This window comes from Phocoena sinus, chromosome 8 (assembly GCF_008692025.1).
Source record: "Phocoena sinus isolate mPhoSin1 chromosome 8, mPhoSin1.pri, whole genome shotgun sequence".
NCBI lineage: Eukaryota > Metazoa > Chordata > Mammalia > Artiodactyla > Phocoenidae > Phocoena > Phocoena sinus.
In genome coordinates, this window is record NC_045770.1 from 110,062,643 (window position 1) to 110,087,185 (window position 24,543).

The 24,543-nt window shown below is 62.9% G+C and overlaps 3 protein-coding genes across 13 annotated transcripts in view; 1 reads left to right on the forward strand and 2 right to left on the reverse strand.

The window, feature by feature from the left end:
* PHRF1 (PHD and ring finger domains 1) overlaps nt 1-7,288 on the reverse strand; it is a 28,369-nt gene extending 21,081 nt beyond the window's left edge. For 5 of the 8 annotated variants that reach the window (XM_032639789.1, XM_032639788.1, XM_032639785.1 and 2 more), the window contains exons 1-4: nt 7,143-7,288; nt 5,165-5,245; nt 3,431-3,546; nt 3,034-3,132 (exon numbers count right to left, since the gene is read on the reverse strand). In XM_032639789.1, coding sequence (XP_032495680.1) covers nt 3,034-3,132; nt 3,431-3,524 — 193 coding nt within the window. In that variant the 5' untranslated portion in view covers nt 3,525-3,546; nt 5,165-5,245; nt 7,143-7,288. The remainder of the gene's footprint in view (nt 1-3,033; nt 3,133-3,430; nt 3,547-5,164; nt 5,246-7,142) is intronic. The other 3 variants (XM_032639790.1, XM_032639786.1, XM_032639784.1) reach the window with 2 other exon arrangements.
* A 7,634-nt stretch (nt 7,289-14,922) lies between these two features.
* Nucleotides 14,923-17,712, reverse strand: RASSF7 (Ras association domain family member 7). Of its 4 annotated transcripts, XM_032640338.1 has the most exons (7): nt 17,625-17,701; nt 17,151-17,220; nt 16,930-17,060; nt 16,058-16,770; nt 15,693-15,821; nt 15,535-15,616; nt 14,923-15,452 (listed from the first exon to the last, which is right to left on the reverse strand). In XM_032640338.1, exons 3-7 carry the CDS (start codon nt 17,051-17,053, stop codon nt 15,421-15,423), a joined length of 1,080 nt encoding a protein of 359 aa, XP_032496229.1. In that variant the 5' UTR covers nt 17,054-17,060; nt 17,151-17,220; nt 17,625-17,701; the 3' UTR covers nt 14,923-15,420. The 4 variants fall into 4 exon arrangements, with proteins under 4 accessions (XP_032496229.1, XP_032496226.1, XP_032496228.1 ...); XM_032640335.1 differs by lacking the exon at nt 17,151-17,220 and having other exon boundaries at nt 17,625-17,712; XM_032640337.1 differs by lacking the exon at nt 17,625-17,701 and having other exon boundaries at nt 17,204-17,405.
* A 229-nt stretch (nt 17,713-17,941) lies between these two features.
* LMNTD2 (lamin tail domain containing 2) lies at nt 17,942-24,277 on the forward strand. Its single transcript, XM_032640328.1, has 13 exons — nt 17,942-20,052; nt 20,142-20,294; nt 20,701-20,785; nt 20,898-21,053; nt 21,362-21,433; nt 21,516-21,604; nt 21,894-22,195; nt 22,608-22,719; nt 22,829-23,024; nt 23,117-23,236; nt 23,321-23,517; nt 23,760-23,887; nt 23,979-24,277. Exons 1-13 carry the CDS (start codon nt 19,865-19,867, stop codon nt 24,242-24,244), a joined length of 2,064 nt encoding a protein of 687 aa, XP_032496219.1. The 5' UTR covers nt 17,942-19,864; the 3' UTR covers nt 24,245-24,277.
* The last annotated feature ends 266 nt before the right edge of the window (nt 24,278-24,543 follow it).

Below are 24,543 nucleotides of genomic sequence, written 5' to 3' on the forward strand. Positions count from 1 at the left end.
GCATAAATTCCTAACCCAGCAAGCTGGCCACAACAGTCCTGATCAATTTCTGAAAGCTTCTGAAGCTGGGGTTAGGCCAGCAGAAAAGGAAGGAGACACTTCCAGTTCACCAAGGCAGAGTCAACAGGTGCATTAGATTTCTCTCCCCACTGAACTCCACTGAAATAACGCTACTTCACATGGACAAGAGAAGCAGGCTAGGGGTGTGGCAGGCAGGGTTCTTACACACCCCTGAGACTCTGCTGTCTCAAGGCAAAGGGAAACTAGAACATAACCAAATGAGCTCTTTAAGAGCAGTTTTCTCTGGCTGGTTGTACAACGTTGCGGCCTATCCACTGAGGGGTGGCTCCCAGGAGCTGAGTGACGACGGCCTCCCCTGGCAGCCGGCCAGAGACAGGACTGGAGCCCCATGCCCGCAGGGATCTGAAATCTGCTGACAAGGGGAGCACCCTGAGCCTCAGATGGAACGGCAGCCGTGTGACCCTTGATGTCAGTCAGGTGAGAACCAAGCAGAGGACCGGCCACCGGTGTCTGGACTACAGACCCATGGAACCACAGAGCACGCAGTTCTCAGCTGCTGTGTTCGAGACAATCTGTTACAAACCAAGAGAAAACTAACAAAACTGGTGTCCACAAAATCTTGGAGAATGACTTTGCTCGGCTTCCTGCCTGGCTAAGGGCGTGGAGGCTGGACGATCTGGTTCTTCCTCCGGAATTCCAGAAGGCTCAGGAACTGAAGGGAAGGCAGAGAGCTGGCCATCGGAGGGCCACCTGACCCCTCCGCGGTGTCCCACCCACGGAGGACGCCTCTGAAGTGCCTGAGGGGCAGCGACCACCAACGGAGAGGCGGCTAAAGACACAGGCAGGTGCCAAGACCCTGGGCCACCCGCCTCCTCACCCCGTCTCAGGGGCGGCCGGACCAGGCCCCAACCACACGAAGGACCAGGCCAAAGGAGGTGCAGACATGGGTGCCAGCCCGGCGTGGCAGCTGGCAGCACAGCATGCCTGGGAACCCAGCGCAGGTGAGGGCACGGCTCACACAAGGAGGGCAGGACCACACTGGAAAGAGCTGGGAGCAACTGAGATGAGGCCGAGTAGGGAGGGGCTGCGAGCTGAGCAGACCAGGACGCATGTGCACCGCCTGGAGAGCGGGCTGAGGCAGCGGGTCAGAGTCCCAAGTCCTCATGTTTCATCCTAAGACTTGAACAGATAATACCTATCTAAAGTTGAAAACTGAGCAAACAGCGACACAAGCAAGTGACTTTCAGGAATCAACACTAGTGCAGGAAAAGCAAAAAGATGAGTAGAAAGAGCTGCGGAGAGAAGAGGGACGTGGCAGATACCAGGCCCGTAAGGATGCAGGTAACTCCCTTTGAAGACACTACGTTTGAGACCTCTTAAATTCTCACCAGCCACAGAGATACGCTCCTTGCCTGTGAGTTTCACCGACCGGCGCGGAAAACCAGGGGTGTCTGGTGGAGTTTTACTGCCCATCAGCTATGGCCGTGGCCTCCAGGTGCCTGCCCGCCACTGGGCACCTCCTCATCACCCGCGGGCCTGCTGGGCACTGGGCTCTACGCCAGCTGTCCCTGCACGGCACTCCCCACCAGCCCATGTCCCCCATTACCCGGCTAACCCTCCTGCCCTTCAGATCACAGCTTAGATGTGTCTCTCTGGAAGCTTCTCCTCACCAGCCCAGGCCCACAGGGGCTGAGGCCTCCCCATTCCCATGACGTCCCCGTAAACACACTCTTGGCATCTATCACCTGACCTAACTGCTCCTTTACACCGTTGTCTCTGCTGCTAGGCAGTTAGCTCGGGCAGAGAGCCCCGGCTGGGCCCCCGCCTGCCCTCCAGCCTGCAGCCCCCGTCCTCTGGCCTTCAGTAGAGCCTCAAACCTCTGCTCGAGGGATGAAGTGACAAAGACCTGACGTCCTCTGCCTCCAGCCTGGTCAAGGCCACGTGCCTGTGCCCAAGCCCCAAGCCCATCTGCAGAAACAAGCGAAGAGCCACAACGTGACCTGCAAACTCAGCACAGAACTTCACGTGCCTGCACAGAAGTCAAAATCTAACTCTGGAAGAATATGTTACCGACACACGCGCGGTAGCAAACCCACACTGATGTGCTGTGTCAGTGTTCTTCCTCCACAAGCACTGTCCCACACGCGAGGGGTTACCTTCCTGAAACATTCTAATGTCCATAAACACAGGAGTCCAAGGACTGTCATAAAAAGACTACGCAGATGCTTCAGGACCACACACGTCCTGAGCGGATGGCTGTTGCCAGAAGGAAAAGAGCCGTAAGCCAAGCTTCCAAAGCCCGGTGCCACATGGGGAGGGGGCTGAGCACGCCTCCCTCTGAGGGGCTGGGACAAGGCAGTCCAGCCTGGGGACCCCACAGGACACGTACCAGCCAGGATGCCCGGGAAGGCCAGGGAAGGAGGTGCCGTGAGGTCCTCAGGCGGCACTATCTCCCCATGCAGGAGTTCAGAGGCACAAACATCAAGCGACGTAAACAACCTGGGAGTTTCTTAATAAAGTCATTCCGTGCATCTGCCAGTTCTCTCAGGGGTTCCATCAAGAGCGAGAGGAGGCGCCGCCATCCTGCCCAGGTGGCCCCTGGGGTCAGGTGGTCCCAGGTCCCGGCAAACCTCGGCCCATGCTACCCCTGCCCTGCAGCAGGGGCTGGGGGCCCGCTCTGCCCGCAGGTCCAGTCCAGCTGCATTCTCCCTGGCAACGCCCTTCGCACTGCTCCTATTCTCGGGCATTTTAACCTCCTGCCGCCACCAGAGAAGAGACCTATCCACTATGCCATCAGCCCAACTACATCAAAGCGAGCCAGCTTGCCAGCTGAAGACGAGACCCACTGCAGGGGACTGCCAGACTGCTGTGCTAGGGAGTTTCACCCCCAGTGTTCACAGCCCAGGTGGCCAGCGCGGTTAAGACGGCAACTTGAACAAAGCCGTTTTATAAGAGCAATCCCTGTCACGAGAGAGGGGACACGCGGGGCCGCTCGAACGCCAGCGTTCTCACCAGATCCGTCTTCCAGGTGCCCCGCCTCATCCTCGCCGTCACTGTGCTCAGTGCACGTGTCGTCCTCAGAGCCCCCACTGTGGGCATCACTGCTTTCTTCTAGATGGACAGGTAAACACAGGCCCGGGGGGCAGCGTCATGGCTGAGGCAGGTTGGAAGATGCACAGAGGTGTTCAGAGGACACCTGCCCACAGGGCGCCCAGCACTGCCCCCAGGGATGGGGGGGTGGGGCCGCATGGGGACGTGGGGAGGGAAAAGCAGCATCTTTTGCTCGATTTACATCTGTATTGATTGCATTAAAAATAAACACCAAACAATGTGCCGCTTGTGCACTTGAAGAGCAAAGCGTGAACACTTGCTCCCCAGCTCCGTGTGGAGCGGCGGGAGGGCGGCTCACCAGCATCGCTGGTCAGGGCGGCAGGACGGAGTCTCGGGTGGCCATCGGGCCCTGGGCTTCGGTCCACAAGCTCGTCCAGGCTGTCGTCATCCATTGCTGGACATTGGAGTTCAGCTCTGAAAGAAACCAGGGTCAAGTAATTCCCCGCTGTCCCAACCGTTACGTAAAGCTCCCTGCCGAGAGAGCAACAGTCACTCTCTACACGTCACGTCCTGGTGACACGTGTCCACCCGTAGCACAGGAGATATAATACGCTCAAAACTGTGCAGACAAAAAAAAAAAAAAACTGTGCAGACACACACAAGAGACTGGCTCCTATCTACAACCACGTTCAAAGTCAGATCCCAACTTATAACGAACCTAACTGAGCCTCAGACTGGCCATCTTCTTGTTCAGTCAGACACCTACCACACCTCAACACTCCCCAGGTACCACGAGGCCAGGCTTGAAGGAAACGGCTTATCACAAGCTGAGGCAAAGCAGCGCTTTCAATGGGGGATGGTCACCAGAAGGCCCTGGTGCCAAGCAGGGCCCTCTCCCCGCACTCCCCTGGCACTTCCCTCTCAGCCCTGGCTGGCCAGCCCAGGCTCCACACACCTGACTGTGGCTGGGAGGTTCCTCTGACCTCGCCCCAGTGCATCCACAGGGCACCGCCAAGTCACCCGACTGCCCGGGAGCAGCACGGGACCACAAGCAGCAGAGGTCAGGTTCCGCCTCTTGGCTGCCAAGTCCACCTGCTCTTGGGCTCCTGATCTCCAAGTGGGGGTGCCTGTCGTGCCTACTCTGCAAGGCCACCGCCAGGATAACACAGAAGATCTAGACCAATGACCTCACAGACGTAGAGGGACACAATTACCCTCCCACACCAGGGCCTCTGACTTTGGTCTCCAAGTAAGGGCTCCTTTCCGATCAGTGCTACTCACTTCCCAAGTGACCCCGAGAGGAAACACCTCAATGACACACAGTGAGGAAACACTGCCCCCATGCAGGTGGCACAGTGTGCTTCCAACCAAGTCCAGTCTACACTGTCAAAGGAAAGGGGTCACAGGAAAGACCGGAGGCAGAGGCGCAAAGCAAGATCCAGGGGCAGGGGGTTAGGCTGACAGCAGCGTGCCCAGAAGCCAGGAAAGGCTCTCATTCCTGGATCCTACATGCAGACTTCTCTCCCATGGGCTGTGGGCCACACACTGTGTATTACACATGCATCACAGAAACAAGGGAACGGGCCGTCACTACCACCATTGTACAGATGCTCCCAAAGAATGATCCCCTGATGGGGCTGAGGCCAGGTTCAGACCCCGGAACGCCTCACTTCCCATACAAAGCCCGATTCTGGGACGATGCTCTCTAAAATAGCGAGGGCACGTCAATGTCATGAAACTGCCATATGATGCTTCTACTGAAAGCAGCCAACTGAAATTTTTAATCCCTGAAAGCCACCACCTTTCTTCTACCTAACAGGCCAAGGTTAAGAAAATCAGCAACAGTCCTACTCAACTTAAGGGTCTGCACCCCACTTCTTGGTGAGTCAGCAACACAGCAGGGACCTTCCCTGTCCTGTACCCATGTCCTGACCGTGTCTTCCGCTGGAGACGCACAGACCGTGGTGCCACTGTCCGCCCAAAGGGATGACACCTTTCCCCTGAGCATGATGGCTGCAGCCCACTGCAGGTAAGAAGACCTATTATCCTCTGGCTATAGCTGTCATTCTGGGACACCTGCTCTCATACTTACCCTGCCCCTACTGTGTGCAGCACGGGTCCTGCCCTGGAGAAGCACAGTCTATGAGGGAGGTAAATACTCACACCCAGGAACCTACCGAGGAAAAAAACAGAAAATGTAACCCCCCAAAGAGACGACAGAGCACAGCCAAGGACAGTTCACACGCAAAAAGTCAAAAGCACAAACAAATAACCCCTGGCCTCTCCCTTGGTGACTGAGACCTAGGCCTGCCTGCCAGGGGCAGTGGCAGGGCCTGGCTCAGATAGCTGTAGGAGGTCAGTGCGGCCACGATGGGGTCTGGCTTGCTTGAGACACCAACTCCGGAATCAGGATGACTGACTCCCCGTGTCCCTGCACCTGTGGGGATCAGTCCCGAGAGCCCTGTGCTTCTCCATCACAGCTGCGAGGAGAACCTCCAGGCCTCCCGACAGCCCTCCCTTCCTGCATCATCGTACACAGTAACTTATGGCAGCGCCCAGGGAAAAGAGCCGGCTAGCCTCTGAAGGTGCTTTCCAGGGCAAGCGCTGTACGACCACGAAGGAAGAGACCACCGTTAGCAAGCCCCGGCCCCCCCGCCTTCCTCTGTAAGGAAACCTGCATTCAGAACACTGTGCGAGTGGGACCCTGGCTTAGCACCTACTGGCCCCACCAGCAGCCCCAGCTCAGACACGCCTGCTCAGATCCACCATCCCCACCTCTGCTCATATGTCCCAGACCAACGGCCAGGAAGCCCTTTCTGCGGGAAAGCCCACAGCCCCCCGGCTGCTGGCCGTCTTCGGCAGCGCCCGCAGCACTGTGGTGCTCCTGCCGAGCCTTCAGATTTAAGGGAACCTGGGGAAAAATTTAAACCAGAAAGAGTATTTCCCTCTCTTTTCAAATTCAGGGACTCAAAGCACCTGCGATCCCAACCATCACTAAGGAACCAAAAGACCTTCCGGTGTGGTCACCGGCAGCTATGCCAGGACCAGAACCTAACTGCCCATCACCAGGCCCTGAGCAAGCCTGCCCGGTCCAACGTCTCACACGGGGCCAACTCTCAACTTTCATTCATCGTCTGCCACAGAGGCTACAAGACCTCGAAACTGTAAACTGCAACGGAAGTCAAAAAGCTAGGGCCCAGCAAGGTCTTGGCAGGGTTGAGACAGACACCAAGAATCCATGCTGGGAGGCTGCTAAGAGAACCAAAGCCAGGCTGGCCCTGTCATGGCCTTGCCACCAGCCTGGCGCAAAAAAAGGAACCAGCTGTTGTCATTCTGACACAACATTCTTCTCCTAAGAAAAAATACCGAGTGGTCCAGGGAGAGGGAAGGTGTGCTATGTCCCAAGTCAAACCTCACTTCAGCCTCAGGTTCTGTCCAAGTGACCACTGGCCAAAATGTGGCTCACAGGCTGACTACCATCTTGCTGCTGCAGAAACAAAGTAAGCATATAAACGCCAAAGTTGACAAAAATGTAAAACAATCCTTGTTATTAAGAAAAAAAAACACGGGTCAGGAATCAGGGCTAGGGTTAACACAGTGCCCTGGCTCCGCACTCAGGAGCTGTGTGACGTTGGCAAGTTACTTAAACCTCTCCGGGCTCCGTTCTATGTATGTAAAACAGGAAGGCCAATACCTAGTCCCGAGAGACTGCTGTGAAGACTACGTGAGTTAAAGAACGGGAAACCATCCCGTCAACCAAACAGGCCTGTCGAAACAGTGGCGAAGCCAATGAAAGTAAAGACGACCAGGAGCTGGAAACGAGTTAGCAAAGGGTCACACTTCGCTCTAGGAAGGCGCCCCCCCGGAAACCCGCCTGCAAGCCCGGGGCCTCCCAGCTTCTGCGCGAGGCCTCCCGCGCCCGCAGGCGGTCACCGCCGCCCGCCAGCCCGGGGCCAGTGCGGCGCAGGCCTCGCACCGCTGGGCAGGCCGCAGACAAAGCGCGAGACGCCCGGGGCGGCCCTCCGGCCGGGGCGCAACAGACACCCGGGAAGCTGCGGCCCAGCACGTACCCGGAACCTCACGCCCCGCCGGCCGCTACCGGGCGCTCGCCGCCACTGCAGCAGCCGCCGCCCGAACGAGAACCACGACTAGGCCCGAACGCCGCCGCCGCCGCCGCCACCGCCGCCGCCGCCACCGCCGCCGCCGCGCGCTCCTCGACCCGGAAGTGCATGGAGCCGGCTTCCGGGGTCCTTCCACCCCGCCCTTGGCGGGAACCACTGGGACCAGGGAGGGGAAGAAAGGCCTGAGGTGGAAGAGAGAGCCGCTCCCTGAGCTTGGGGATCTCGAGGCTTTGGAAACACTGTTTAAAGCGTTATCACAGTCCAAAGAGACAAGCTGCTCGGAAGAACTTGAGGTTTCTAAGTGCCTGCCTTTGGGCTGTTATGGGACTGCCCCTCCGTCGGGAAGCTGGTACAGTCCGACCCTACGCCCGTCGCCCAGGGCGAATGGGAGCGGAAGCCTGGCACACCTAGGGTCCCGCCCCCAGCCAGGGTCCCGCCCCGTGCGATGGCCCCGCCCCCAACCCGGGTCCGGCTCCACGCGGCGCCCCCGCCCCGCCCTCCCGCCACCCCCCCTCCCATCCCTCAGACGCCAAGCGTGAGCTGCGGAGAGCCGTGCCGGGACGGCCTGGTGGCGCTCCAGTGACGAGCAGCTTTGTGCCGTCCGTTCACTCCGACCAAACACTGATGGACCCTCTGCTCGGGCTCCGCCAGGCGCTGAGCACAGCGAGGACGATTCCCCAGTCCCGTGTCCCATCTTGTCCAGACACAATAAACAATGAACGTTGCGAATCTCTGCGCCGCGTGGTGTGTGAGAAGCTGATTCGTGCTCTGATAAAAAGGGCAGAATCCGGGGCTCCGGGGGCAGGAGGACTGGCCAGTGGTAGTTAGCGGGTGAGACGTGATGGCGGAGGGAGCAACCGTGGGGAGAGCTCGGAGAAGCTGCCGGGACCACAGAAGGGAGGCCCGCGAAGTGGGCCCGGGCGGGGAGCGGCACGGGAGGGTCCTGAGCAGGGTGACAGGCGCTGGCTGATAGGATCCCCCGGGCGGCAGCGGGTGAACAGAATGGAGCAGCGGAGGCGGGCCCGGGGGACCAGTGGGGAGGCCTCTTTGGCCAACCCCCCTTCAGGGACCCCCGTGGTGCCGGCTGGGGTGGGGCAGCGCAGGTGCGGGAAGCGATCCGCTCCTGGTAGATTATGAAGACAGAACCGAGGGGGGCGCGGTTGTTGAGGAGTTGGATGTGAGATGCCAGGTAAAAGGGGAAACCAGGAAGGGTTCCTGGAAGCCAGGGGAAGAAGGCGCATCCAGGAGGACGCCTGTGTGGAGAGAGGTGGGAGTCACCGGTGACCCGGAGGATAGCAGCGCTGGGGGGCGGGGCAGCTGGAGGCGGTTTAACGAGAAGGCGAGCAGAGTGACGGCCGGCGAGCACCAAGCGGGAAACAAAAGTGGAGGCAGCTGGGAAGAAGGCCACCGAAAGAAGGTTGTTTTGTTTTTTCTTTATATGAGGGGAGAAATAACCCGCGTGCTTACAGGATCCGGAAAGGACTTTGCAGAAAGGAAGAATGGATGGTGCCAGAGAGGTGAGGGACTCTGGAGGGAATCTTCTCTGTGGGCGTGTGTGTGTGTGTGTGTGTGTGTGTGTGTAGCGCTGGCACAGCATAGTACCTCTTGGGTGTCACCCAGGCCAGGTACCCAAATCCGGACACTTTAGCTCTCAGCGTAAGTATGGATCTTGTGACCTCGGAAGAGTTTCTCAATTCCTCTGTGCCTCGTTGGCTATAAAATAGTGATATGGAGGGCTGGATGGGTGGGGTCCAGCATGGTAAACACCCTGCACCTCCCCCTCCCTCTCAGCTTGGTCTCAGCCAGTGTCGGCCCTTCTGCACACACATGCCTACCTGCCAAAGACCACTAGATATGAGGACACCGCCCAGCAGAGGATCCCAAATCTGGGTGAGTGGGAGCACGCCACTAAAGCTCCTGGGAAGGAATTGGACAAGCAGCTTGGAGCCCCCTTGGAGCAGGATCAGCCCCTCCTACCCTCATCTGCAGCTGCTCTTGGGGCCTGCTGGAAGATTGTCATAATAAACACATGCAGGGCTTCCCTGGTGGCGCAGTGGTTAAGAATCCGCCCGCCAATGCAGGGGACACGGGTTCAAGCCCTGGTCTGGGAGGATCCCACATGCCGCGGAGCAACTAAGCCCATGTGCCACAACTACTGAGCCCGCGTGCCACAACTACTGAAGCCTGCACGCCTAGAGGCCATGCTCCGCAACAAAAGAAGCCACCGCAATGAGAATGCACACCGCAACGAAGAGTAACCCCCACTCGCCACAACTAGAGAAAGCCCGCACGCAGCAACGAAGACCCAACGCAGCCAAAAACAAATAAATAAAAAAAAGAGAGAGAGAGAGAAAAAAACCTGTACCTTGCAGCCCTCACTGGGCCCTGGTGCATGCTGGCACACCCTACTCCTGCCCCTCGCAGGCCCAGGCAGGCCCAGACACAGGATGCATGCTCCTCTCCTCGTGTGCACAGGAGGGTGGAGCTGGACAGGGAGCTCCCTTGGTTCTGTCCAGCCCAGGTCAGCCCCGTCCCCTGCCATCAGTCCTGCACAAACACACAGGGCCAGAGCCGGGGAAAGGAGACAGGCAGGGCTGTGATCCCTAACTTAGGAAGGCAGGTGTATCAGTGTCCTAGGGCAGCCACAACAAATGACCACAGACTGGGGGGCTTAAAACCACAAACTTCTTCTCTCACAGTCCAAGAGGCCAGAAGTCCAAAATCTAGGTTGACAGCTGTGCTTTCTCTGAAATCTGTAGAGGGAATCCTTTGTTTCTGCTTCTGGTTTTTTGGTCCTTCAGTCTTCCGTGGCTTATGGCAGCATCACCCCAATCTCTGCCTCGGTCTTCGTATGGCCTTCCTCCCTGTGTGTCTGTAGCTTTCTTAAAAGCACACTTGTCTTTGGATTTAGGACCCACTCAGATAATCCAGGATGACCTCATCAAGCTGCAAAGACCCTTTTTCCAAGTAAGGTAACATTCACAGGGTCTAGGCATTTGGATATAACATAACTTTTTGAGGGACCACCATTCAGTACACTTCAGAGGGTGATATAAAGGGTGCATTTGGAACCAGCAGGACTGAGGGGGCACTGCTGGAGGTCGTTCCAGCAGGGCAAGGCAGGAACTGGGAGTCACCCTGATTTCTGGCCTGTCCCTGTCCCCGAATCCCAGACTTCTCCCCTCCAAACCTCTGCCTGTCTGCCCGCCCCCAATCACGCCCAGTCTTGAAGGTGCAGGCCCTGCCCACAGGGTCCACACCCAACACCCTGCACTTGAACTTCTATACTCAGGCTTCATGCTCCCAAGGTCCCAGGCAGGGTCAGATGTCTCCCTGGAGGCCCACACTCGGCCACCCGGGCAACAGTTTTGAAGGAAGAAATGAAATGACCAAGATGGTGGGAAGGGTGCAGGAGGGGCCCACACTGGTTTTGTGGCAACTGGTGGGCTCCAGCCCAGGCTTAAGTGGGCTCCGGGGAGGACAAGAGTGGGGTAGTGAGCTGGGGGGCAGGAGGGCTGCAGGAGAGCAGCCGGGGTGGCTGATGCTGAGGAGGTACTGTCCCTGGGCCAAGTCGGGGGCAGAGGGGCCCTTTGTAGCTGCCTGGAGCAGGGAGAATGGGGTCCTCCAGGGAGGGCCAGGCTCTGAGGCAGGTGCCAGAGACTCTGGTTGACTTGAGGGAGGTGGGCAAACGGGAGAGTTCTTGCTTACTTTGGAGGGGACACAAAGGTCTTAAGAGGACCTTAAACCTAACCCTAACTCTCCAGACTGGATGGTGGAGAACAGGAGGGGCTCGGGCACCTCTCTGCCTGATTAGGGGTCCGGATGACCCATGATTCTGCCTCAGGGAGGCTGCGAGGGGAGTGTGAAGAGAAGGGGCCAGGGCCACGACTCCCCTGGCTGCTACCTTGGGGCTACACCAGAAACGGATGACTCCAGGTCTGAAACGCTCCGTTCCCTTGGTTTCTACAATTTTCAATGCCCGGACAGGACAGGTCAGAGGACGGGGGCAAGCTGCCGAGGGCCCTGCGCTCCGTGCCGGGGCCCCTCCGGACAGGAGTGACCAGGAGTCCCCAGGGCCGGCCCGCGGGTGTCGCGGGTCAAACCAGGCAGAAGCGGAGCCCCCTCAACGCCAGCCAGACCGCCCCGGAGTGGGTGCAGGAGGCGCGGCCAGTAGGTGGTCGCGAGGGCACGGTCCGGCTTACGTGTGCCGGAGCCCGGCCTTCCCGGGGAGGGGCCCGGCTCGCGCGGGCCGAGGGTGCCGAAGCGCCCGGGCTGTTCCACCGCCGGGGCCGGCGTGGGTAGCGCCTCGGGTCGTACCACCTGCACCGGCCGGCGGGGGAGCTGCCCCGGGCGCCAGGCGGCGACGCGGCGCCCGCAGGCCCCGCCCGGCAGGTGGCGGCCCCGCCCAGAGGCCGACGTGCGGAGAGGAACGCGCCGGCCGCGCCCGCGAGGCGCCGCGCGACGGTGGGCGCGGCGTCCCGTCCCCGGCTCTCACACAGTGGCTGCGGCGCGGCAGGGCGGGCCCGGCTCGGCCGGCCATTGGCTGCGGGACCTGTACATTTGCATACGGGCCGGGCGCGGAGCGCGGAGCCGGCGGGGGCGCGAGGGGGCCGCGGCCGCCGCCGAAGTTGGGCAGAAAGCCGGCGACGGCCCCGTGCCGGGGTCGCAGGTGACGCGCGAGGGGTCCCAGGCCGGCGGGCGGGAGCTCGGACCGGGCAAGGGCAGCGGGATCGGACAGCCAAGTTGGAGGGGAGGGAAGGGTCGGGGGCTTGGGACGACCCTTCCGCCCGCACGGCGGTCCCTCCAGGCGCAGGGCAGCCACTGCCCACCGCACACTGCGCTGCTCCGGACCCACTGTGCGTGTGACAGCGGCTGATCTGTCTCTGGGCTGCGCGACCGCCCCGTCCCCTCTGTGACCCTGCAGGGCAGGGGACGGCCACATCGGGTCAGAGGGCGCGCGCCAAGGCGGGTGGTGGGCAAAGGCGCCCCGTGGACTGGGTGTGCTTTTCTGCGACCAGCAGTGGGCTGAGGGAAAACGGGGGACATTCAGGGAACTTCGCTGTCCTCCTCACGAGGGGGCTCAGGTTGGACCAGATGCCCTCTTGGAGGGAACTCTCTTTCCCTTGTGTGTCTCAGGGTGTCAGGATGTGCAGGGTTCCTGGGACCGCCTTCCCGATGTCGCCAAGCTTAAGGCAGTCCTGGGCAGGCACGGGTGCCGGGGTTCGACCCTTGGACATTGGGACAAGGACCTCCAGAACCAGCCTCTTGAGGGCTACCTCTGAGGACTTCCTTGAGGACAGTGGTGACAGATTTGACTTTTCTGTGCACTCTGCCACTTCAGCGGGGCCGCTAAGGGAGGCGGGGCTCTGAAGACCCTTTTGTGGCACCCCTGACACACCCTCCCAGGGGCGGGGGCTCCTGGAGGCCCGCTTTCCTGTTAGGGATTCTTGAGTTCACCGTGAAAATCCTGTGGTTGTGGAGCCGGCCCAGAGCAGCCTCTGGGCCTGCAGACGCCAGGAGGCCAGCAGCAGGCTCTGTCCCCTCTCCCAGGTGGTGGGGGCTGATGGTTGGGGCAGCCTGGTGGGGAGGTAGGCTTAGTCGGGGCCTTGTGTGGACTCGGACTCCCCTTTGGAGGGACCCTGTCCTAACTGATGGTCGATGTGGTGTGCTGAGTGTCACACCCAGCAGGCTTGGCAGGGCCAGGTTCTGCAGGTGGCAGGGAGGCTGTTGGTGGCTTTGGGGCTGAGAACCAACAGAGCTGATTTGCTGCCACTGGGTGATGACTTACTCTGGGCAGCCGTCTGTGAACCCTGGTGTTCTCAGCCAGCCCTGGAGGGCCCTGCTGTGCGGGGCGGGGGGCAAGCAAGAACTCTGAGGCCAGTCGGGGCACCAGTGCCTTCCCCCCAACCCAGTCTGGCCCTGTGGAGCGACAGTGAGGATAGCTGCCCGGTACTCACAGCAGGCAGGGTCCTGCCCTGCCATCCACTGGTTTGATGGGAGCTGGGCCTTTCGTCACCTCAACACCTTTCACATCATTGTTTTCAAAGTACAGTTTAAAACTCAAAAGTAAACTTCAGCAACTCAAGGATTTGCTTAGTGATCTGAAGCACTTCTGGCAACTTTCGGGGGGTGTGGAATTTTGTTCACCTGGAACAGCCTCAGAGGAAGGTTCTGCCTGAGGACCCTCTCTGAGCTGGAGAGGGCTGTCAGCGTCCTCAGAGGCAGCCTCAGGCCAGGGGCAGGTCCCTGCCAGTGACTTCAGAAGGAACGGGTGTTCCCTGAAAACAGACACGGAGACCGGGGGCCTTAAGTCCGCCCAGTTCTGTGTCTGCCGCCCTTTGGGGAGTGGGGAAGCCCATGACACTGGGAAAGGCATGGGCTGGTCCTCCCCTTTCCCCTGTGTGTGTAGGGTGGTCCCTAGATGGCACCTGGCCTTGCCCTCTGCTGGCCTACGTGCTCAGCTTGGGAGATGACGCCGTGCTAAGGCTCAGGGCTGGTGCCCAGCGGTCCATCCAACCCTCTGGAGCACAGGTGGGGGCTACAGGTGAAGGGAGCAGGCCCCTCGGACAGTCCCCAGTCCTCCCACCCAGGGCAAGGCCTTACTGGCCCGTGCACTCCAGGCTGCACCCTGTGTGGCCTGTGCTTGGCCCTATCTGGAGTCACAGGTCAGGAAGGAGTGTGGACAGGTGAGGGGATGGGCTGGGGGCTCCACAGAGGAAGCCGGGGCCAGATCCCTTTTGCCACCAGGCCCGTGCAGCCACTCCCATCCCTGCTGCAGCTCAGGCAGGAAGTACCGGCTCCTGGTTACTCCCATAAGCTATGTGCTTGGTGGTTTCCTTGCTCCTTGCACTCAGGACTTCACGTCCCCTACTGTCGGCCCCAAAGGAAGTGGGGAATGCCAGGCACGGCTCAGGGGCCACCCCAGAAGAAGGCTGAGTCCATCCCAAAGTTGCCCTCCCCCAAACTAAGCACGAAGACCCCTGTGATCTAGGCTGTCCCGTCCCCTGTTCCTCAATACACGTGGCTGCACCCAAGCCTCAGAGCCCCCAGGTTCTGACCGGCAGAGCTCTCCCATCCCAGCCACAGCTCTCTGAGCTGGGAGCCTGTGGCCCACCCCAGGACCAGGGCTGTGATTTGGACCTCGCCCTGCCCCAATTTCAAGGCTGCAGGCATGCAGCTGAGGCTTCATGCCCACCTGGGGAGTGGAGGTGGGCGGCACACCCTCCAGGGGCCAGCAAAGCTCCCTGGGCCTCGCAGACCCAGGAGTCCCCGCAAGCTCTCAGACTCAGGAAACCTGATGGACGGGTCTGGCGCGTCCTCGAGTCCTCATATCCAGGAGCCACCCCAGAGCGGGCAGAGCTTTCTGCTGCTGGTGGGGAGCAGGCCAGAGAGGGAAGCCAGGAGGAGGAGGGGTCCAGACAGAAACCCAGGTCAGTGCTGAGGCTGCTTCAGGCACCCAGCACCACTCCAACCCCAGGCTCAGGTTGCCAAGGAGAGAAACACCCCCCCCACCCCCCACCCCCGCACACCAACAGGGAAGGGCCACCCCCCCAGGGGGTGGGTGGACACAGCAGCCTGAAATGTGAGCCCCTGGGAGCTCCAGCTTTAGACCAACTGATGACTGGTCCCTGGGAAACCCCCATCTCAGGATCTTTGGCTGCTGCCAGCCCCAGGCAGCTCAGGGGACTATGCAGGGACCCCACAGACCCTGCCCATTGCAGCCTTGGGACACACTTAAGCCACGTGGGGCAGTTTATTGAGGTTTTAGTGTCGGGGTGGGAAGGCAGCACACACACGCGTGTGCGCGCACCTGCACACACACGGATGTGGGGAAGGATGCCTCCCACACGCAAGTGCATACCTACAGGCTGAACACAGGGTGGTCCGTGCACCTCCCTTCCCCAGCAAGGAGCTGTGGCCTTTGGGGCCTAGTGATTTCTGGGCTGGCCATGCCCCGTGCTTCTCCAGGGGTCTGCGCAGATTTGACAAGGCCTAGAGCAAGAGTCCTCAGCCTTCCCCTGCCCACTGAAGCAGAAGCCCTAGGGCTCCGAGGAGTCCCACCTCAGACCCAGGGTACCAGGGCTTCCCACTGCATGGTGGAAGGAGTCCTCTGTGGCCCCGAGCTCGCCTTCTGTCATCCAGGCTGGGCTGGCCTTGGCTGCCCTTGCTCACGTCATCAGAGCCAGGGCTGGGCTGGCACTGGACGTCCACTCGGGGGCGAGAGCTGCTACCTCCAGGAGTTCTGCCTCATGGGGGTGACTGTGGGGAAGACATGGGCTGAGAGGGCTGCGGGGGCCACAGAAGGACCTCATCCCACCCACAGTGGGGGAGACAGACATACTCTCTGGGCTCAGGCTGGACACTAGGGCTGGACTTGGGGGGGCTCCCGGCAGGGGCTCTTCTCTGGACGGAGGCAGAAGATCCTGTGGGAAGAGCGGGTTAGCTTGGAGCTGGGCTGGGCCTCCCGCCAACCTGGCCGCCCTCCAGAACCGCTCTGACCTGCGTGCCAGGGGGAGCCCCGTCCGGCCGTGGGGACGGGGACAGTGCAGCCCCCGTCTGCCGGATGAACTGCTGCAGGTTACACTGACGCAGCTCCCGGTTCAGCTCCTCCAGCTCCTGGGCCTGGGCCTAGGGCACACGGGACCCTCAGAGGCACACGGGACCCTCAGAGGCACACGGGACCCTCAGAGGCACACGGGACCCTCAGAGGCACACGGGACCCTCAGAGGCACACGGGACCCTCAGAGGCGCACGGCCGTGGAGCCGCACGGCCTCACGCTCTCCCTCGTCTGATCCTGAGACCAACACCCAAATCCACCCTGCGATGGAGGAACTGGCAGGGGTGCGGGGTCCAGCGGGCTCACCTGCAGGGCGTGCTCAGCAGCCTCGAGAGCCCTGCCCACCAGGGCAAGGCTGCCCTGCACCTCCACACTCTGCCGCTCCTGGGCGGCCAGGTCCTGGCGCAGGCGTTCTGCGACAGACGCTGTGGGTGAGGGGGGCCCAGGGGCCTCTGCGGCCATAAGTAACTCGGCCTCCAGGGCGCGGGTCTGGGCGTCCAGGGCCTGCAGCCGAGCGGCATGCTCAGCCGTGGCCGCGCTCAGCGCCTGCAGGCGGGCCTGCCCCTCGTGCTCCCGGGCCTGCTCCCGCCGCAGCTCCTGCTCCCAGAAGGCCTCCTGGCCCAGCTCCGCTGCGTTCCGGCGCACCCTTCGCTCCAAGCCCTGCAGGTCCGCGCAGCAGCCCGGCATTGGTGCTACGGGACCCACAGGCTCAGGGGGCACAGGGCCGGGGGCCAGCCCAGGGAGCCCCAGGCTGAAGGGCAGTGCTTTGCAGGGCTCACGGTCCAGTGCTGGTCGAGGCTTTGGGGGAAGGCTAGCTCGTATTGGGCAGCGCTCAGGGGGAGGGCAGCTGTCTGAGGAGGGCCTCCCAGCGAGGCTGGGTCCTGTCCGCCTCAGGACAAACTGGACATCGCTGGCAAACTGTCCACAGGTCGCCTGGGCACCCACGGGACACTCCTGGGGTAGCAGCTGCCGTTCCTTCTCTCTGAGACGCTGCACAAGCACGAAGCGGCCTGTCTGGCCTGGGGTAGGGGGGAGGGGTCAGTCAGCCCACATTCCTTACCGTCTGTCCACCTGGCTTGTGCAGTTGGGGGCAGGCAAGAGGGATCAGCAGCAGCCCCACCCTCCTCGGGGCACCCCAGGTGCACCTGCTGGGCCCATCCGTGCTTCAGGGGACTCACCTATCGCTTGGGCCAGTGCGATGACCACTTCCTGACAGGTGGTCTGCTCTGAAACCCCACAGACCACACGCTGGATGCCATCCACCCACACCTTCAGCTCCATGGCCGCCAGCCCTGAGAGCATCCCTGTCCTGCAGGGAGGGTGAAGGCCACAGGGTCAGGCCCTGCCTGGCCCCAACACAGCCTGGCCCCGCTCTTCCTCCTTGAGGCCTGCCCCTCACCTCCTGAACTGGCTCAGGACTGCTGCCCCTCAGCGTCTGCTGCCCAGCCCCACCTGCAGGCCGCGCATTCCTGGGGGTGGGGTAGCAAAGACCAGTGCCCCCCAAAGGGGGAACCAGTGTGCCCTCCCGCAGCGCTCGGAGGCTTCCCCACTTCCCAGCCTGCTCTCGCCCCGCCCCACTCCCGGAACAAGGCAAATCATTAACCAGACCCAGCCACCTGGCTCGGAGGGTACAGCCCCTCCCGCGGGGCGTCCGCCCGCAGACCTCGGCCCTCCAGACCCACCGCACCCGGCACGGTCGGCCCCTCCCCACTCCCGCCCGTCCCCGCGATCGCCGCGAGGCCGCTGTCCCCGCCCGGGGCGGGTGCAGGTGCGGCACGGCCCCCACGCCGGCCTGGCTTGCGCCCCTCCGTCGGAATCGCCGTCCGGGGCCGCTCCCTGCGCTCTGGAAGTTCCGGGACCCGGCGCAGCTCACCTGGACGCTCGCCTGCCTCCGGAATCCGGACGCGAACTGGCTGCTGCCAGGCGCCGGGCGCCGCCGCAACCTGCCGCCTACAGCGCCGCGGGAGCGCCCCGGCCCGCCACCCCATTGGCCCACGGCCGGAGAGCCCCGCCCCGCACACTTCCATTGGCTCCGCGACGCGCACTGCCCGCCCCATGCCGACGCCCATTAGCCACCTACTCTGAGCCTCGCCCCTGGCCCTCCCCATTGGCTCCCCGCCCGCCCCGCCCCCGGCGGCGCCCAGGTGTGGGCGGGGCTCCGGGGAGCAGCGGAGCGGACAGAGCCCGGGTCCACGCACGCCCCAAGCCCGAAAGCAACACGGAAGCGCGTCCCAGACCGCGGTCGCAGGCGGCGCGTGGGGCAGGTGCCTGGTCGCGCTCCATGATTGGCTTCCGCAGAAGCCGCCCAGTCTGAGGAGCCTCCCGCCTAGGGAGGGGGCGCCGGCCTGGGACCCCGCGAGCCCGGCCTGCGCCCAGCGGAGCCGCGGAGCCAGAACCGCCCTTACCCCGGCCTGATGGGCCCGCGTCGGCTCTTAGCGGGAGGCAGTGGAGCTGGTTGGCCGCTGTTCCTCTCTGGCTGCTGCCAGGCTGACAATCCTGGTGGGTGAGGGGGCCGCCCAGAGGTTGCCTGGGACAAAGGCCCTGGACTCTTTGAGGTTCCTTCCCCCCACCCTTTCCTGCCCTCAGTGGGGCCCGATGCCTGCCCAAGCTGTGGACACGCTCCTGCACCAGGCCAGTCCTGCCAGGAGACCCCAAGCCAGCGCAGCAGCCAGGGCCCCTCGTAGCCTCAATGCTATATCTGTGTGGCCCAGCGGCAAGGGCATCCAGAGGCTGTACTCGCCCAATCAGACGGCCATGGGCGGGGGTGGGGGGTGGTGTCCTCCCTCCCACCACAAGCCCTACCAAGAGCAAAAGCTGAAAGTCTGAATGAATGAATGGTGAAGGAATGAAGGTGTGGGGGGGCAAATACTGGAGGGCGTGAGTCTAATGGGTCAGGTCTGGGGCCTCACTTTTGTCCAGAGGCGCGGGTGAGGGGACCATTGTCATCGTTATGTAAGTGTCCCCAGGCCTCCCTGCAGTTGCTCGAGTGGTGGAGGTGGATGGGGGAAGGGGAAGGGGAGGCTTCTCTCTTGGTCAGGTAAATGGGCACCAGCCGCTATGGGCACAGAGGCCATAGGAGGAACTCAGGAGGGGTTCCACTGCTGGTTAGAGCTCAGCAAGCCCCTCCGCCAGGTTCTCCGAGCTCTCACCTGCCTCTCCCTCCTCCCCAGTCAGCTCAGGCCCCAGTGAGTCCTTTTGAAGGCAGGGATTGTTTTTTTCTTATTTACCTTATATTCTCACGAAGGCCATCCTGCTGGCCTGTGGACACACTCACAGGGCAGCAATGCCACCAATACCCACTGATCACCGTGGTCAGGCTGGGGAGGGACGGTGGGAACCTGCCCCAGCGTCGGTTGGAGGTGTTGGGCTGAGCTGGGGACCATGGCAGACCCTACTGGTCACTCTGTGTCCTCTGGGCCTGTGGAGGTTAGCTGGGCAGTAGCTCAGCCTCTCACAGCTTCTCCTTCGGGCTGGACAAGGAGGGGGCCCAGGGTCCACTCAGGGCCCCGGTCTGGGGTCTCCCTGGAGGCTCCTGGTAACAAACGGCCCCTCCCCTTCTGGGTGCTGGTATCCATGGCAACAGTGTAGAGCGTTTCTCTCCCCAGGCCTGCTTGGATTTCAGGCCTCAGGTGAGTGTTGCGGGGGAGGGCCCTGGGTCTGCGGGGGACAGGGACATCACCGGCAAAGGACTAGCACCTTTGGGGACACTTGCACTAGGCCGGGGGGCAGGATTACAGCTTCTGGAGGGCAAGGGTGACAGGGGGGAGATGAGAGGGAATGTGTGAACGAACACCCAAGTGACACGGTGCCAGGGGTGGGGGTGACCTGCTGCCCTGGCCTGGTCAGAAACACGCAGGTGTGGACACCCACGTGACTGGCAGTGTGCTTTCCTGTGGGGCAGACACACACACACACACACACACACACACACACACACACACACACACACACCCCTTCTCGGAGAGTGACGCCCTGTGAACCAGCAGTGCCATCTTGGGGCTGCCATACACACGCACGTGCGCTGGCCACGTAAGGAGAGCCCTGCAGGGGTGCCCACACACGGGACCCAGGGCAGCCCTACCATCCTTCCTCTGAACTCCCTCAACATCAAGAATGGCCCCTGAGTCTTGTCAGGAGGCTGAAGATGCCGAGGAAAAGGCTTTCCCATCCCTGGTGGACCGAGAACTGGTCAGCGGCCACGTGGGGCCCCCAGCCAGCGCCTCTCCTGACCGTGGGGCTCCTGCATGCCCTCAGGACACCAAGCCCAGCTCCACCAGGATGGTCTCCTCTGTCAACCCGCAGTAAGGAGGGGAGGGGGGAGGTCAGCCGCTTGGGCCAGGCCAGCCAGAGAGCAGGGCCTGACCAAGCGGAAGGTGCGCTGGCCTTTCAGGTCTGCCCCGGAGTCCCTGGACCCCCGCACTCTGCGGCTGCTGTGGAGGCAGCGAGAACTGGAGATCCAGGCCCTGCGGTGGGCGATCGAGAACCACCGGGAGGCCCGACACTGCCGTATCCTGCAGGACGTGGCTGGGCTTCCAGCCGAGAGGTCAGCAGCATATACTGCTGGTCCCCCGCCTGCCCAGTGCCCGTGCCGACCCTAACTCCGAGTTCATGTCTGACTCCAAAGTCCACTGCCAAGACCGCAGCCCTGACCCTGGCCCTGATCTTCGCCTCTAGCCCCTGTCCTTACCTGGCCCTGATTCCCCCCCCCACCAGCCCTGAAGAAGTTAATATACTGTAAAGCCACCCAGACCCTAATCCCGAACATGTCTGTGGGTGCTGAACCCAACCTGGACGCCACCTCCAGCCCAGACCTCTTCAGGGCCTGACCTGGCCTGGCCCAGTTGCACTCTGTGCCCTCAGGCCCCTAAAGACAGTGAAGAGGAGCCCCTCCTTCTCTCCTTGGCTGCCAACCCAGAGGTGGGGGCTGCTGAGATTGCCCTTTCCCCCAGGAGCTCGCGCAGCCAGGAGCTCTTGCAAAACCAGGTCCAAAAGCTGACTCTGGAGTTGGAAGAGCAGAAGGGACAGGCCCAGCTGGTGAGGGGCAGGTGGGATCAGGGAGTGGGGTGCGGACGGGGGGGCGGAGGGGGCAGGCAGGGGTTGGCCTTGGCCGGCAGGGTCTGCAGAAGGCCCCGCCCTCCCCGAGCAGGAGAAGGCACACCTGGAGGAGCGGCTGCTGCAGACCAGAAACACGCTGCGGCAGCTGGAGGCAGAGTTGCAGGCCTTGCAGAAGTCCTGCCTCCTGCAGCTGGCCCGCTCCTCCTGGGTGGGCCGCATGCTGCGGTCTTCCACGGGCAGTGTGGAGGTGAGCCTGGCCTCTGGGCGCCCCCCCACCCCCAAGTCCGCCCTCCTCGGTCTTCCCTCCGACAGCTAGCATGTCCCCTTGAGACTGGCGCTTCCGCTGCGGGTCCCTGGGCTGCCTGGGAGGCCTGCCCCCCTCAGGCTGCCTCTGGAACCGGGACTGAGGCCTGGGGCAGGGAGGAGCTACAAGCCCTGTAGTCCCTGACACCTGATACTTAGCAAGTGTGTGCCTCAGGCACTGGGGAGGTCAGAGGGGAGAGTGACCTTGGGCAGAGGGGAGCGCTTCCCCCCAGCCTGCTGCCCCTTTTGCAGGTGGTGACGGCAGAGACCCTGATGGGCCCCAGTGACCTCTCTGAGAACGATCGGCCCCCCACTGCTGGGGTGGTAAGCGAGGCCCTCCAGGTGTGTTCTTGGCTCTGCAGTCCTGCGGGAGGGTCAGGTCATGTGCTTCTTGCTCCCTGGCCAGGGTTTCCGGCTGGAGAATGTGGACTGGAACAGCATCGCCCACCGGTACCCCAACCTCTTCACCAACCTCGAGTCCAGCTCAGATCAACAGTAACTGCACTGGGTGGGGACTCCCTAGGGGTGAGGGGAGGGGAGGGCTTGCCTTGGTTGGTATGGACCAAACTCCAAGTTCCACCCCTTAGTGTCCCTGGACAGGTCACTTAGAAGGGAAAGGGCTCTGGGCCCATCTCTGTCCAGCCACGAGCCCTTTGCCCAGGCTGGATCCTAGGGACTGGGGCCACAACTTGGTGTGCCCTGCCCTCCTTATGGAGGCTGGATGGGGGCAGGGCTGGGGTCCAGGAGCTGAAGCCACGGGCAGCGAGCTGATCTTGGCCTGCAGGCACCCCCGGGTCCCGCCGCTCCCGGAGCTCCCACCAGCCACACAGCCTGACCAGTGGAACTCAGAGCTGTACTGCCAGCAGAGGGAGCATCGTCTCAAGAGCGTTGAGTGGAGCTCCCTGCCCCTGGTGGGCACCAGCAGCTCCGGGGGTGCCGACTCTGAGTCCAGCAGCTGCCTGCTGGCTGCACGTTACCATGTGCAGAAAGTGACAGGGGACCCTCTCCAGGCGCCAGGCCACACTGCTGAGCAGAAGGAGGCACAGGCACAGAGCCTCTGCGGGGACAGTCGAGCAACGTGGGAAGGTGGAGTGGGCGGGGCTCCCCTGGTTTCTCCCCCTCCCACCCCCGCGGGACTGTGATCTCTGCCCAAAGTCCTAAAGGGTGTCCCCCACCCTCTGGGCTTTCACAGTAGCCCAGTTTGAGGCAGTTGGGGCCTTTCCAGCCACATCCCTAGGGGTTAAGGTGGTCTTGGAGGACGACTGCCACCGCCTTTGCGCTCTGGCCTGAATCCACATTCCCCCACGTCCCAGCAAGTACTGCCAGGCGCTCCTCTGCTTCGCGCAGCCTCCTGGGTCCAGCCGTCTCCCCTGCGATCCGACCCTCACCTCATGCTGCTCCTCTCCCACGTGGAGCCTCAGGGCGCAGTGGGCCAGGTCTGGCCTCACCGGAGATGTCCCCAGTGGACCCTCCATATTGGGGTTCCTCTCCTGGACAGGCCGCCTCTCCCTGGATCTCCGGAAAACCCACTCGGACAGGCAGGGCAAGAATGGCCAGGAGCCTGAGTCCCGTGAGGATCCCCATCCCCGGCATTACGGGCGCTGTCCAAGGTGAGGACGGGAGCCAGCCCCGAGCGCAAGGGCGGGAGCAGGTCTCCTAGCGGGACCCCGGTGGGAGGGGCCCGAACGTCTCGGCACAGCTCCCCTGCCCGCGCTCCAGCCCCAGCCCCACGGGCTCCTGCCTGAAGATCATGGCGGTGAGCCACCGCCGGAGGTTCGTGCGCATCCTCAACCAGTCGCTGGAGGAGACGGCCGACCTGGGTGGCTTCGTGCTGCAGCAGCTGGTGCACGACTTCCCCGTGTGCATGTACCGCTTCCCGCCCAGCACGCTGCTGGAGCCAAGGCAACACATCACGGTGCGCCCTGCTCTCCGCGCCCCTCGAGGCCCCGCCCCGGCCCCCCCGCCGCCGGCCCCTCACCCCTCACCGGCCGCCGACGCCGTCCCCAGGTGTGGGGCGAGGCGCCCAGCAGCACCAAGCGGCAGCCACCCTCCTCCTTGGGCCAGGAGCCCGTCCACTTCCACTCCAGCCGGGGCTGCGTGACCCTCCTCCTGAACCCCCAAGGCGAGGTCAGTGCGGATCCCAGCGAGGGTGGTGGGAAGGGCGGGCTTTGCAGGGTGGAGGTGACCACCGTGTCCCCCACGGCCCCGCAGGTCCTCAGCGAGCACCAGGCCGCTCACTGCGTGACCCCCGTGTGCAGGATCTTCGCCGACAACACCGACTTGTCCATCGACCGTTTCCCGCTCTCAGAGGCCCGGCCCGGTGCCGACCTCGCGGAGCAGCAGCCCCTGCCTCGACCCCCGCGCAAGGGTCGGGTGCAGGAGGCCCGGGCCGGGCGCCGGAGGCCGGGGTGAGGACCTCGGGTCCCCCAGTCCGTACCTTCTCCCCAGGCCCAGACTCGACAAAGACCCCAGACCCCCTGCTAGGACTGTCCCCCACCTCCCCAGGGCCCGCCCTTGCCAGGACCACCCTCCAGCTATTCAGGACTCCCCTCAGGTCCTCCACCTCCCCTGGCCCCGTCCCCTCCGGAACCACCCCTTCCCGCGGACAGGCTCTGTCTCTCACGACCCCCCTCACCGCCCTTCCCCCCAGGACGCGGGTCCAGTTGCCCCGCCTGAGCACCAGAAAGCTCCTCCGCCAGCGAGAGGGGCCAGCGCGGCCCGAGGGCGCCGCCGAGACCCACCCAGAGCTCCTGCCCGCCAGCCCCGTCCCCGTCCCCGGTGGGTGCGCAGCAGGGAGGGACGTGGAGGGAGGGGCGGACAGCGAGAAGGGGGCGGCCGGCCGACCCTACACCCTCATTGTCCCCCGCAGAGGCCGCGCTGGGCCTCGAGGACTGCCAGGCTAGGAAGGAACACAAGCTCCGGGTGAGCGCTGGCGCGGGCTTCCGGGCAGCCCCCGCCCCGCCCCGGCCCCGCCCTGCGGCCACTCAGGCTCCGCCCCCCCAGGTGCGCCGGAAGAGCGTGGACCGCGGCTGTCCGATGGTGGCGCTGTCGGTGCAGAGCACGGCCGAGAGCAGGTTCGGCTTCCGCTTCCTCAGCTGCCCGCCCATCACCGCGGACTCGCGCTGGCCGGTGTAGGGCCGGGCGGGGCGGCGGCACCGGCGCCTGTGCTCCCGCGTCTCCACGACTGTGGCTGCGGGGCGGGGCGGGGAGAAAGCGCCGGAGGCAGGCGGTGCCAGCTGCATAGTTTATTGAACCAACGCCGCCTACCAAGTAAACCGCATTTCTGTACACCTGAGAGTCGAAAATGATTCGCTTGGTTTCCGGGTATCCGGCCCCAAGAGGAGGGAGCTGGCCACCCCATCCCCGCGCGGGGAACCCCACAAGTCCACCAGGGATGGGAGGCGTGGTCGCACCCTGGTTGGCCTAGGGCAAGC

Bases quoted from the DNA above. Each gene is read 5' to 3' on its own strand.
- RASSF7 (XM_032640335.1), bottom strand. From the start codon at position 17,053: ATGCTCTCAGGGCTGGCGGCCATGGAGCTGAAGGTGTGGGTGGATGGC. The intron at 15,617-15,692 runs GTCAGAGCGGTT...CTCTTCCCACAG, and splicing joins GGGCTCCCCCTGGCACGCAG to GATCTTCTGCCTCCGTCCAG. The intron at 15,453-15,534 runs GTATGTCTGTCT...TCTTCCCCACAG, and splicing joins GTCCAGCCTGAGCCCAGAGA to TCACCCCCATGAGGCAGAAC.
- LMNTD2 (XM_032640328.1), top strand. From the start codon at position 19,865: ATGGCCCCTGAGTCTTGTCAGGAGGCTGAAGATGCCGAGGAAAAGGCT. The intron at 20,295-20,700 runs GTCAGCAGCATA...CCTTTCCCCCAG, and splicing joins GCTGGGCTTCCAGCCGAGAG to GAGCTCGCGCAGCCAGGAGC. The intron at 22,720-22,828 runs GTGAGGACGGGA...CCCGCGCTCCAG, and splicing joins CATTACGGGCGCTGTCCAAG to CCCCAGCCCCACGGGCTCCT.